We start from the raw sequence: 12,827 nt of genomic DNA, 5'->3' as shown, positions 1-12,827 counted from the left end.
AAGATGTTCTTGCTCATGTCGTTAGTTGCTCCACTTCTCGGGAAGTCTGGTCTGCTCTTGAGAGGATGTTTTCCTCTACATCTCAAGCCCATATTCTCACTATACGGTCTTAGTTATCTAGCCTAAATAAAGGTAGTTCCTCTGTTGTAGATTATTTTTCAGTGGGTTAAACCCCTTTTTTGATGTTTTTGCTGTTGTTGGTCACCCGCTTCATGAGATTGATATTATCTTATATCTTCTTGCTGGTTTGGATTCTAGTTATGATCTGTTGGTTGCTTCCATCACCACTTGAGTTGATCCTTTATCTTTGGAGAATATCAACAGTCACATGCTTAGTTTTTAGCTTCGGCTGGCTGCTCATACAACATCTATTGATGTTGCTGTCAGTTTTGTTAATGTGGCTACTCACAAGGACAATTCTTCAAGTCGTGGTGGCAATTGTTATCAACAGTGCTCTCACAGCTCTTAGTTGAAATCGCTAGTTAGAGGGAGGGATTGTAGATCTTAAACCAAGAGAAAATGAATAGAAATTGTACTTGTATTTCAATAACATCAAACACTGAGTGATTCGAGGCAACCCATAACCTCCACAAGTCTGACTACGTTCATACAAGATTCAAAATACCCTCTCTCCTCTCTTCCTTGCACTAAGCACTGTATTCCCCTTCTAACATACTGGAATACAAATGACTGAATTGACCCTCGAACCCACTTAACATCTTTTACCTAAACGCAGAGTTTTAATAAAAGGAAAACTACATTGTTTAATAAACTACTACTAAGCTGCGCTGTTTTAAGGCTTACAATACGACCGTGTTTTTATGCTTATTAAACTACGTCGTTTCTTCTAACAATAAAGTCTTCCCCCACAATTCCCTTCTTCATTTCTTCTTCTCATTCTCTCTCTTCTCAGCCAAAGATCCCAACTTTGCTTTCCTCTTCCCCGTTTCCATCTCTGAGGTCTTTGACAATCTTCCCTCCTTACAAGACCTTGCCTAGATGGTATGGGGATAGGTTTTACAACTTCCACAAACTTTTCCAATTATTATCCTCCAAAGGACTCCGATCCACTTGATAAGAACCTCGGTCACAAATTGGTGGCCTTGCTGCTTGAGGCAGCAGTCCAGCACAACTTCTAGCAAGACTTTCCCCTTCATTAGTTGGAGGCAGTGAGGGTAAGGATTCGATAGGTTCCCCTAGCTTCCTTTTTATACATGATACATGAAAAATCGGGTGGATCTTGGAGGTGGGTGGAAGATCGAGACAGTAGGCCACAGATCCGAGCCTCTAGATCACCTGGAAGGGTCTATAGAAGAGTGACGCAAGCTTCACATTGTGGCACATGGCCACCGTCTTCTGGTGGTATGGCTAGAGGCAAAGGTAAACCCAATCGCCTATCTGAAATTCCCTCTTTGTTCTGTTTCGGTCTGTGTATGTTTTCATCCTGCTTTGTATAGTCTTGAGATTGTCCTTCACAAGGCTCAAAATGGACATACTTAGTAAACTTGTCCACGACCACATAGATGATAATAGAAACCCTTGGAATTTGGTAAATCCTTTATGAAGTCTATAGAAATGTCCACCCAAGCTTGCTGAGGTATGGGTAGAGGCTGTAGCAGCCCTGCTAGGGGTAGAGTCCCATACATCGTGGCTTGGCAAATGTCATATTCCCTCACTCACTTCTTTATGTCTTTCTTCATGCTCTTCCATATTAAGTCCCTTTTTACTCTTTGGTAAGTCTTGAGATAGCCTGAGTGCCCTCCTATGGGATCTAAGTGTATATATAATATATTGGAGGACCTTCCCCTTAAAGCTTGAATCAGGTACCACCATTAACCTTTCTTTCTTTAAGAGTAGCCCTTGCTGCAAGGTGACCTTAGGAACCTTTGAGTTAGCCTTAATCTTGTCGAGCAACTCTGTGAATTTAGGAGAAATCTAGTAGCTCATCTTAAGTTCCCTAACCCAATCAAGAGTAGGAAAGGTGATCTAAGCCAACACCCCTTGTACATCATTTTCCTCATCCTCCTTCATTGAAAGAGCATTTGCCACCATGTTTTCCCTGCCCTTTTGTATTCAATCTTGAACTCATACCTCATTAGTTTTGTCAACCACTTTTGTTATGCTTCAATCCCAGCTCGTTGTTCTAATAAAAACTTAATGGCTTGTAGATTTGTTTTAATCATAAATGACTGCCCTAAAAGGTAAGGAAGCAATTTCTACACAATTGCAACTAGGGCTAACAATTTCCCTTCATAGGTGGAGAGGAGTAAGGCCTTCCCTTTCAACATCTTGCTCAAAAATACTTTAGGTTGTCCTGATTGCATTACGACTGCATCAATCCTTTCCCACTAGCATCACACTTAATAACAAAGGGGGATGTAAATTCTAGTAGTTTGAGTGTTGGTGGTTGAGTAACAGCCTCTTTTAGGGTAATGAAGGCCTGATCTGCTTCTGAGCTCCATGGAAAAGCATGCTTTCTGAGAAGATTGGTGAGGGAGTAGCATGCAGTTCATAATTCCTTATAAATTTTTGGCAGTAACCTGTCAAATCTAAGAACCCCCTTAAAGCCTTAAGTTTCTTAGGGGTAGGCCACTCAAAAGTTGATTTTATCTTGACTGGGTCTACCTTAACCCCTTGGGCAGAAATGATGTGTACAAGGTAGTTCACTTCTTTTACCCAAAACCTACATTTAGTCAACTTTGCATACAATTTATGGTGTTGCAGTTAGCTTCTGCACCTGTTTGAGGTGGTCTAAGTGCTCCCCCCAACTCTTGCTATATACTAAAATGTCATAAAAAAAGACCAGAACACATCTCCTCAAAAGTGGCATAAACACCTCATTCATTAGACCTTGGAAGTGGAGAGCATTAGTCAGCCCAAAAGGCATCACTAAGAACATATAGTGCCCCTCATGAGTTTGAAATACGGTCTTTTCTATGTCTTCAGAAACCACCCAAATCTGATGGTATCCGGATCGAAGATCAAATTTAGAATACACCACTGCACCACATAACTTATCCAACAACTCATCTATCATAGGGGTGGGAAACTTATCCTTGACTGTCACATGATTCAATGCCCGGTAGTCTACATATAACCTCCAGCTCCCATCTGCCTTGCGCACTAATAGCATAGGCGAGGAGAAAGGACTGGAGTTAGGCCTGATCACCCTATTCTTTAGCAAATTTGCCACTATGTTTTCAATTTCTGACTTTTGGTAATAAGGGTATTGGTATGGCCTTGTGGAAATGGGCTAGGTACCTCTTTTAACACAATTTATGATCGTGGGCTCTAGGTGGGGGTAGCCATTGGGGTTCCTAAAAACCCCTTTGAAGAAACTTAGCAACTTCACCAATTTGACATTGTCAGCTGCACTTTCCTTAACCATTTCCTCAATGTAAATATGCAAGAACAGCCCATTACCCTTGGCTATAGATGTTAAAATAGCATTGCTACTGCCCTCAAAAGTGAGCTACTTAAGTTTGAGCCCCTTGAGTTTCATGGATAGCTTGGAAAAATCTAAGGTAATGGGACCCAAGGTTTCCAACCAATTTACCCCTAACACTATGTCACATCCCCCCAACTTGAGGATGTAAAGAGTGGTAAAACTGTTTATCGTGTACTTTGAGATTGACAGCATCACAGAGGCCTTCACTTTGAATTACAACATTATTGGCCACCTTCACAGCTAGCATCTTTGACTCATCCATCACAAACCTTGTTCTTTGTGCCACATAGGGGTCTAGGAAGCTGTGTGTGCTCCCCGATTCCACCAAAATGACTACCTATTCACCCCCAATCTGCCCCGGCAGCCTTATCATATTGGGACATGGAGTCCCAGCTATGACATTTAGAGAAATCTCAAGTTCCCCTTCTTCTATATCCCTTCCATCTCCATCTTCACACTGTTGGACCTCCCTAGTAACTACTTATTTTTCTTCCCCTGGCTCTTCCCATCCTTATAATAAGTAGATCTTGGGGCTTTTACATATGTGGGAGGGGTTCCACTTCTCATCACAATGGTAGCATAGCCTCTTTTTTCGTTTTTCATCTATTTGAGTTGAGGTTACTTTCCTTGCAGGCACAAAGGGCTTTTGCTATTTGTTCCCCCAACGCTAGAAGATGGCACATGAGGTGAGTTGACAGGTGCAGACAAGGTAAACTTATCTCCCTTAATTTAAGACTCTTTTTGGTAGCGGCTATGTATTCTTCTTGTATTTTAGCAATCCAAAGGCTGCATTCAAACTTACTGGGTTTAGCATATACACAATGGCAAGCAAATCTCATCCTTTAAGCTGCTAAGGAAGTAGTTGAGTTTGTGCACATCAGAGAGTCCCTTGAGCATGTTGGAAAGAGCTTTGAACTGTGCCTTGTAGGATGATACAGTGGTGGTTTGCTTCAATCTGGTTAAGGCTTCCATGGGATCGTCGTAAGCCATAGGGCCGAATCTAACTTTGAGGGCTCGATTGAAAGTCTCCCAGTTGGTGAAATGGTCATTGTCCCATGCATCTTGATACCAGATAAGTGTTTCTCCTTGCATATGGTAGGAGGTCATTAGTAAACAATGTGTTGGTTGTTTTTTATGGAACTCAAAATATTGATTAGTTTTAAATAACCACCCAGATAAGTTTTCTCCTTCAAAATAAGGAAATTCTAATTTAACTCCCCTATAAATGTTCTTCTAGGGTCCTGGACTTCAAGATCTCATGTTAGGTGATTCTCACCTTTAGCCATTTGGCTCTGGTTTTCGCATAGTGTGCCCATCATGTTTGTTAATTGCTCCATGCGATCTTTGAGATCTTGAATTAATTCTGCTTAGGCAATTGACTTTGCATGGTCTCTTGGTGTTGCTTAGATCTGGTGCCTTAAGCCATGAGGATCACGTGTTCTGGGATACCACTTGTTAGAGCTCTTAGTTGAAATTGAAGTAGAGGGAATGATTGTAGATCCGAAACCAAGAGAAGATGGATAGAAATTGTATTTATATTTCAATAACATCAAACATTGGGTGATTCGAGGCAACTCAAAACCTCCACAAGTCTGATGACGTTCATACAAGATTCAGAATATCTTCTCCCCTCTCTTCCCTGCACTAAGTTCTATATTCCCCTTCTAACATATTGAAATACAAATGATTGAATTGACCCTCTAACCCACTTAACATCTTCAATCTAAACGTAGAGTTTTAATAAAAGGAAAACTAAATCTTTTAGTAAACTACTACTAAGCTGGACCGTTTTAAGGCTTACAATACAATTGCATTTTTATACTATTGAAGTGCATCGTTTCCTCTGATGATAAGTCTCTCTCTTCTCCCCCCCCCCCCACCCACGCACCCACCCACGCACCCACCCGACTCTCCATTCTCTCTCTCTAAGAAAAACGCTCTCCCTTCTCTCTAAACCTTCACTACATATCCGGCTAGAGAGGGTGGGAGCTTCAGCTCCCTTCCCCCTCCCTCCCTCTCTACCACCTCTCTCCCCCTCTATGCAGTGTTTCTTTTAGTGTTTTTTGTGTTATTTTTTTTTTTGTATTTTTTCCTGTCAAATAAGGGAGAGTTACAGATCTGGAACCTCTAGCGACCATAGACCTGCACGTGCCCCTCCACTATGTTGAGTGTTTTCCCATTGTATTTTATTTCGTGTCCTGTATTTAGTTTTTAAAAAAATAAAAATCTAAAAAATAGTGCCTTCAGACCTTAGTCCAAATGGAGTGGTCCCCCTCCGCTAAGGCAGTGCCTACTGCTTATGGTGGGGTTGGTGCACCCTATCCCGCTTAATCGAGTATGAGATTTTGTCACCTGGTTACTAGTAATTCTATTGTGAATAGAGTTGTGTTATCTCTTAGACTTAGGTCTTTAGAGATCTGCCGTTTGAACTAGACTATTTCAATTACGGAAGTGTGCTGGAAAGCTATTAACATTTGTAATTGATTTTTTTTAAATCAACTTTGTATGTTCCCTTTTTTTAATGGAATTTGGTCCATCCATTAAAAACAAAAAAAGAAGAGAAAAAAAAAAAAAAAAAAAAAAAAAAAAAGGTCTATCCCACGATTCCCTTCGTCATTTCTTCTTCCCGTTCTGTGTCTTCTCCATGCCAAAGATAGCTTTGCTTTCCTCTTCCCCGTTGCCATCTCTGAGGTCTTTGACACTCACCGATCGACTACCTCTTAGTAGTGAAACGTATATAGCGTAAGTCTCATACTTCTTTCTTTTTGTCACTATTCATTTTTAGGGCTTTGTCTGGAGATGGTATATTCCTCTTAGATTCCAGTTTAATCCAGTTTAATCCCTGGGTGAATTGCGGATATAACTCTTCTTCTTCCCTCTCTCTCTCTCTCTCTTGCAATCGCGTTTGTGGATTTGAATTGCGCTAAACGTCAGTTGCGTTATTTGTTATTAGGCATCGGTTACTTGGAAAAGGATGGTTCTGGGATTGAATTTTTTACCATAGAATTTACAGTTTAGGTAACACTGGTTATTTTATCATCTTTCTCTACTTTGATGGAAATCGGGGAGCAGTGCTTCTAGTCATTACAGTCTAATTAGAGGTAGAAATGCAGCAGAAATGTAATTAATTTATTACTGAGCGAGTTTATCTTAATAGGATGGAGGAGGCAGTGATTAATTATAGTTACCTCGTTTTTTCATAACGTGGATGAGGTTGAATAGCCATTTCCTCAAGCACTTGAAAAACTCTTTTATTTTTATGTACCAAATGCTATTAGCTATCAAAAAAAGAAAAAAATTGTACCATACTGTTAGCTTTTCTCTTTCATCTACTCCATGGCAGAATGGTGCATTTGTATGCTTAATTATGTCTTTACTGTTGGGTTGTTGGATTTAGTCATGAGATAATGTTGAGCCGAATTTTTTTTTTTTTTTTGGTTATCTGAAAATGTAGTGTTTGAGCATGATTTGAGGTTTTTGAAGGAACCCTTACTGTCATGTATAGTTTGTTACGAGCAGGTGTATGCAAACTGATATCTAAGTTTTGGGAGGTTTCATCTTAAGCATTAGATCTTAAACAAGTGGTAAATTTTAACTTATGTTTTAAATTATGTTTTAAATCAACGACTAGGTGATAAATTTAATAATTTAATGTTTACATTGTAAAATGATGGTAGTTGGGGAATAAAAGTTCGGTTTTCCAAAAAAGAATAAGAAACTTAGGCCCCGTTTGGGAATTGATGTGATAATAGGGTTATGATTTGTACTGCCTTTGTTGGAACAGGTTCCACGAGAAGAGCTTTGTCCTGCTGCCTTATTCAGAACAGCTTTCGCAAGTAGAGCCTTGTTGTACTGCAGTGTTTTAATATCCATTGATTTTGTACGGCTGTTTCTTGTCTTCATTTCATCACCATCCCCTCTATTCTCTCTCTGGTTAATTTTGGTGAGTTTCAATGGAAGAACGTGGCGAGCCAATGATGAGAGTGCAAGCCTTAGCTGAAGCCGGTGTATCACAGGTCCCACCTCCATACATCCAGCTCCCTCACAACCGGCCTCAACTCAAATTCAATACATCCTCCACCTCCAATAACAATCAAAGTAATAGTATTCCTCCTATCATTGATCTATTCAATTTTGAGCCCAGCTGTCGGGACCTAGTCCGGGAGTCGATTGGGCGGGCTTGCAGGGAATGGGGGGCCTTCCATGTCACCAGCCATGGTATCCCCACCAGCCTGCTGGACCACGTCAAGACTGCTGGCCTTTCATTCTTCAAGCATTGTCCCATACCCGACAAGCTCAAGTACTCTTGCAACCCAAGCTCTTTTGCCTCTGAGGGCTATGGTTCCCGAATGCTCTTGCTAGGCAAAGATGACCCACATAATGAAGGCAACGTTGTCTTGGATTGGAGAGACTACTTCGACCACCACACTTTCCCTCTCTCTCGGCGCAATCCCTCTCGCTGGCCCCACTTCCCTCTTGATTACAGAGAAATTGTGACCATGTATGCCGACCAAATGATGATGCTGGCTCAGAAGTTAATGGGCTTGATATCTGAGAGCTTAGGCTTGAGATCATCGCACATAGAGGATGCTGTTGGTGAACTGTACCAGAACATTACCATCAGCTATTACCCTCCCTGCCCTCAGCCGGAACTCACCCTGGGTCTCCAATCCCATTCCGATATGGGCGCCATCACTCTTCTCATTCAAGATGATGTTGGAGGCCTTCAAATTCTCAACCATAACCAATGGGTCACCGTTCCCCCCTCTCTAATGCCATTCTTGTCATCCTCGCCGATCAAACTGAGGTATCTATCATTTTTTGTCTATTCATGAAAATCCTCTGATTATGATACCTTTGGACTACAGTCCATAGGATCGTGATATCTGGGTAGAAATAGATACAAAAATAGAAAAATTAAATTTCTTATATAATGTTTTAGGTTCAAATTAAATCTACTGTTGCTTTGGTGTACATGGAGTTATTTCCAATTTATTGACTGAGCATTTGGATTTCTCTCTCTTCATTTCAATCTGCTTATGAGTTTTCTTAATTTGTCAGCTTATGGATAGTGTCGCTTTGCATATGTGTACTTTGCTTTGTTTTTTTTATTTGCTACACAATCCTTTCGTCAAGAAATATGTCGTCTCCTTCATCTTGATAACATCACCTGAAAATATGATTACCTTTCTTCAGTAAGGCTGTAGATTAAAATGCTCACCTGTAAATTGCTTTTAGTGATTTGTATCATCCAGAAAAACTGGAAATGCATCACGTTATGTGTACTTTGCGGTGCAGATTATGACCAATGGACAGTATAGGAGTGCTCAACATCGGGCCATAACTAATGCTACTCAATCTCGGCTCTCAGTAGCCACATTTCATGACCCTGCCAAGGCAGCGAAAATATCACCTGCTTCTGAGCTTGTTGAGGAATCTTCTCCCCAATACCGGGAAGTTGTTTATGGAGATTATGTATCATCATGGTACACGAAGGGCCCTGATGGAAAACGCAATATCGATTCCCTCCTGCTCAACTGATAGGACTGGAAAAATTAAAGAAAATAGCATTACCCACCCCTTTGTTTTTGCAAGTTTCATTCTTTTGGTTTAGTGGAACCGTAATAACTGTCGTCAGTCTTTTGTTTTGGGGAATAAGAAATTAAATAAAATAGTTTAAACTGTAAGCATTGCTTGCGGAATTATATTGCCTTGTACTGCCATTCGAACTGTGGTGGGATGTAAAAATAGCAGCAGCATTAATGGCTAATTGAACCGAGCCAGCATTTCCCGTCTCGGCTGGTCTTCTACGTAGTCGTTACAAGGAGCATTAGCCACAAGGACTTATTCTGGAGTTTGACCTGCCGATCAAGAATTACTTGGGAGTTCCTAATTACCATACTCAACCGCTTTTTGACGTCCATGTCATGCATTTAGCGTATCCAATAGAGAGCCTCCTCGGATTTTGGCTAGGAAAATGTCGCTTTATTTCGGAAGATTGTTCGCACCTCTCTTGTTCTTATCACAGATTAAGACTAGACTATCCACCGGGTTAGACACGGACCAAAACTGACAAGAACTACGAGTGAGCTTATAATAAACCTTTCAAGCAAAAACCCCCATGTACCACAATGCCAATGGCAAACCGGAAAGGTTTGAGTTGAGAGATTTGGTGATGCCGAAGCCTGGAGGTATACCTAAAGTCTCTAACCACAAGTCAAGCGAGGGCAAGCTCAGACCGAATTAGGAGGATCAAGCTAAGCCTAACAGGAATCTATTTCCTTGAAACTTTAGATGGGAAATGTTCCCCACCCATGGGCTTGGGTGAATTGAAAATGTAGCACAGTATATCCAAGTGCTCACATGCATTCATGACAATACATTCAAGTGTATCAGTATTCATGCAATCTGATCGCCATTCAAGAAATTTGGGCGCAAATGCATATTCGAGCAGAAGACCAGCTTGGTCCTGGCACGATTCAGAAATGGCAAAAATGTGCATACCAAGAAGAGCAACACAGGCATAACCGATGAGCCAACGCGAGATATGAGATGTCCGCTTTGTCTTGCACTCTAGGCACATCATTTTGCATGATAAGACTCAGAATATGAAAAATAAATGTTTTGAGGATAAGCCTATTTAGGATTAGGCATATGAATCATAGTCCAAGAAAAGACGGAGATACCAAATATCAACCAGATTAAGATGATTTCAAACTTGCAAGAAGGCAACACTCATATATGACTATTGTAAGGACATTCTTTAGCATAAACCATCAAGGCATACATGCATTAAAGATAAGCTTAAAAACCATTACTCGATCGCTATGTCCAAGCAAAAGGTCAGTCACACCTGAATTCTAGAAAAATAATATACTCCCATAAAGTGCTTCAAAGTTCCATGTCTGAAGTGCTTCAAAGTTCCATGTCTTGATTAAACTTCGATAACAAAAATACTCAAAACTGTGTCGGAATGAAAATATTGCATGGGGTTATGAGATCACTTCTTCTTTTCTCCAGCTCCACCAGACCTACAAGCAAAATTCCAAACGGAAAATAAGAGATTGACTGAAACTCCATCTCTAAACAATTAGCCTTTCCTTCAAGAAGCTACACAATTTAGCATGTACTTCTCAACAAAATTATCATGGTAGAAAATTGAACTCAATTAAAGGCATTTTCTTGTTAATACTTCTAGTAGAGATTTTCCAGAAGAATTTACCTCATCTTGCGGAGAACACCAGACATTTCCTCACGCTTCTTCTTTGCCCTCTTATGAGTGCCAAGCTTTCTTTTAGCAACTTTCAGTGCACGCTTGTCCTTTCCAACTTTAAGTAGCTCAGTGATCCTCTTCTCATATGGTGCAAATCCAGCAACTTCCCTGATCAAGTTCCTCACAAAGTGGACTCTCTTACTTGTTTTCTGAATGTATTAAGGAACAATCGGAGAGCGAGAGACAGAGTACCATCAGATTTATTTTAAAAAGTAACATAAATTTCATTAAAAAGCACAAAAGGCACAATCCAAGTACACGGGATGCAAACCAAAAAGACACCTATCTAGCAAGCAAAAGTGATACATGAGAGTACCATCAGATTGTGCCATGGAAAGAATTTTGAAAATGAAAACTTAGATTATGGTGAAACAACGTAACTCTAGTCGTGGAATATCAAACCACAAACCACAAACCATCACCACCACAATGGCAAACACTATTGGAATAACTTTGGGAGGCCGCTGAATAACACTATTAAAAGTATTCTTCTTGCTCTAACGCAGTTTTTCTGTTTAACAACTTCCTAATGTATAACATGGCAGAATATTATAAAAACATTCATGGTACAGAATTAACTCACTCCTTTCCGATCTGAGGGACGTGGAGCCAATTCTTTCTTGGTCACAATATGACCTTTATTCAAGCCCACAAAGAGGCCAGTATTTGGCTGTTTAGGAGCCATCACCTGTGTAGAAAATCACACATCAGTCGATGTTATTCTGCTTGATCACACATGCACTATCCGTGCTAAACCAGGCAAGCAATATGCACATATTTAGAACTGGAGATAGTAAAATAGTTACCAAAAAAAAAAAACATTCTTGATGCAAATCACATATAATCTTTAACTAACAATACCGAGATGTATTATCAAAACAAAAACGTTGGAACCTTGAATTCCATATAGATCTCAGCACAAAAAAGCAGAAACACAGATTTAAAAAAGAATAAAGAGGTCAGTGTTTGGCCGTTTAGGAGCCATCACCTGCGTAGAAAATCACAAATCAGTCAATGTTAATCAATCACACACGCACTATCCGTGCTAAACCAGGCAAGCAACATGCACATATTTAGAACCGGGGATAGTAAAATAGTTACAAAAAAATCATTCTTGAAGTAAATCACATATAATCTTTAACTACCAATACCGAGATGTATTATCAAAACAAAAACGTTGGAACCTTGAATTCCATATAGATCTCGGCACAAAAAAACAGAAACACAGATTTAAAAAAGAATTAAGTATACCAAACAATAAATCACATAGAATTTCAGATAAACTTTAAGAAAACCGCTTTCAGAATAATGAAGGGACGATTTATCTTTGAAACAAACCTAAGCAACAAAGAAGCAGGCTCGCATACTCAAAAACAGTAACAATGTGCAAACAGGATTTCATATGAGCAAATAAACTCAACCTCAACATATTTAGATAAATAATATATGTAGACCCCTCAAACGAAAAGCCAAACTTCAGCTAAACAAATCTGGATATCTAGGACTTTGTCTAGAGGATAAGAAATGAATGAAAGAGATAAAAATACGTAAAAATCAAAGATTCTAACTTTCTTAGCAGCCAATATAAGAATTATGTCGATTATATTTTCGGAATTATATGTTGAGGAAAGCTGTGTGTGTGTGTGTGTGTGTGTGTGTGTGTGTGGGTGTGGAGAGAGAGAGAGAGAACGCTTCGTTACCTTAAGCTTCAACGTCTAAGGCGGCGGGTGTGAGAAAGTTAGAAACGGAGATTAGGTTTCGGTTTGTGAGGGGTTTTATAGCTCCGGGCCTGGGGGAGAAGGAAAATGGGCAAAACAGGAAGGGTAATTTGGTCAATCACAAAGACATGCAATTCTCTTAGAAGTTAGAACCAATGCGAATCGGCCGGAGTCAAGAATTGACTGAAATTGACAAAGAACCAGTTGGCCGGCCGTATAAAAAAAAAAAATGATATCAGCCAGTTCAGTTTCAGTCTAAATCAAATCTAAATCGTTGAACTGGCCAATTTTATATATAATATATATATATATATATATATTATATATACGTATATAAAACGACGTCGTTTTAATTATAAGTTTTAAAACCAAAATTAGGTGAAACGAT

General features: G+C 39.8%; 1 protein-coding gene, 1 non-coding gene and 1 pseudogene across 2 annotated transcripts; 2 read left to right on the top strand and 1 right to left on the bottom strand.

Moving 5' to 3' along the window:
* Positions 1 to 205: 205 nt before the first annotated feature.
* On the top strand, positions 206 to 344 carry LOC121258932. Its single transcript, XR_005939483.1, has one exon. It is a non-coding gene; the product is annotated as a small nucleolar RNA Z247 (small nucleolar RNA).
* Positions 345 to 6,032: 5,688 nt separating this feature from the next.
* On the top strand, positions 6,033 to 9,138 carry LOC121258013 (annotated as a pseudogene).
* Positions 9,139 to 10,186: 1,048 nt separating this feature from the next.
* On the bottom strand, positions 10,187 to 12,569 carry LOC121258017 (60S ribosomal protein L36-3-like). The gene is made up of 4 exons (XM_041159335.1): positions 12,422 to 12,569; positions 11,305 to 11,409; positions 10,671 to 10,870; positions 10,187 to 10,479 (listed from the first exon to the last, which is right to left on the bottom strand). Exons 2-4 carry the CDS (start codon positions 11,404 to 11,406, stop codon positions 10,449 to 10,451), a joined length of 333 nt encoding a protein of 110 aa, XP_041015269.1. The 5' UTR covers positions 11,407 to 11,409; positions 12,422 to 12,569; the 3' UTR covers positions 10,187 to 10,448.
* Between the last annotated feature and the right edge of the window lie 258 nt (positions 12,570 to 12,827).

This window comes from Juglans microcarpa x Juglans regia, chromosome 3S, assembly GCF_004785595.1.
Source record: "Juglans microcarpa x Juglans regia isolate MS1-56 chromosome 3S, Jm3101_v1.0, whole genome shotgun sequence".
Taxonomy (NCBI): domain Eukaryota; kingdom Viridiplantae; phylum Streptophyta; class Magnoliopsida; order Fagales; family Juglandaceae; genus Juglans; species Juglans microcarpa x Juglans regia.
This window is presented reverse-complemented; position numbering and strand designations above follow the sequence as displayed.

Bases quoted from the DNA above. Each gene is read 5' to 3' on its own strand.
- LOC121258017 (XM_041159335.1), bottom strand. From the start codon at position 11,406: ATGGCTCCTAAACAGCCAAATACTGGCCTCTTTGTGGGCTTGAATAAA. The intron at 10,871-11,304 runs GTGAGTTAATTC...TAATACATTCAG, and splicing joins GTCCCTCAGATCGGAAAGGA to AAAACAAGTAAGAGAGTCCA. The intron at 10,480-10,670 runs GTAAATTCTTCT...TTTTGCTTGTAG, and splicing joins GGTGTTCTCCGCAAGATGAG to GTCTGGTGGAGCTGGAGAAA.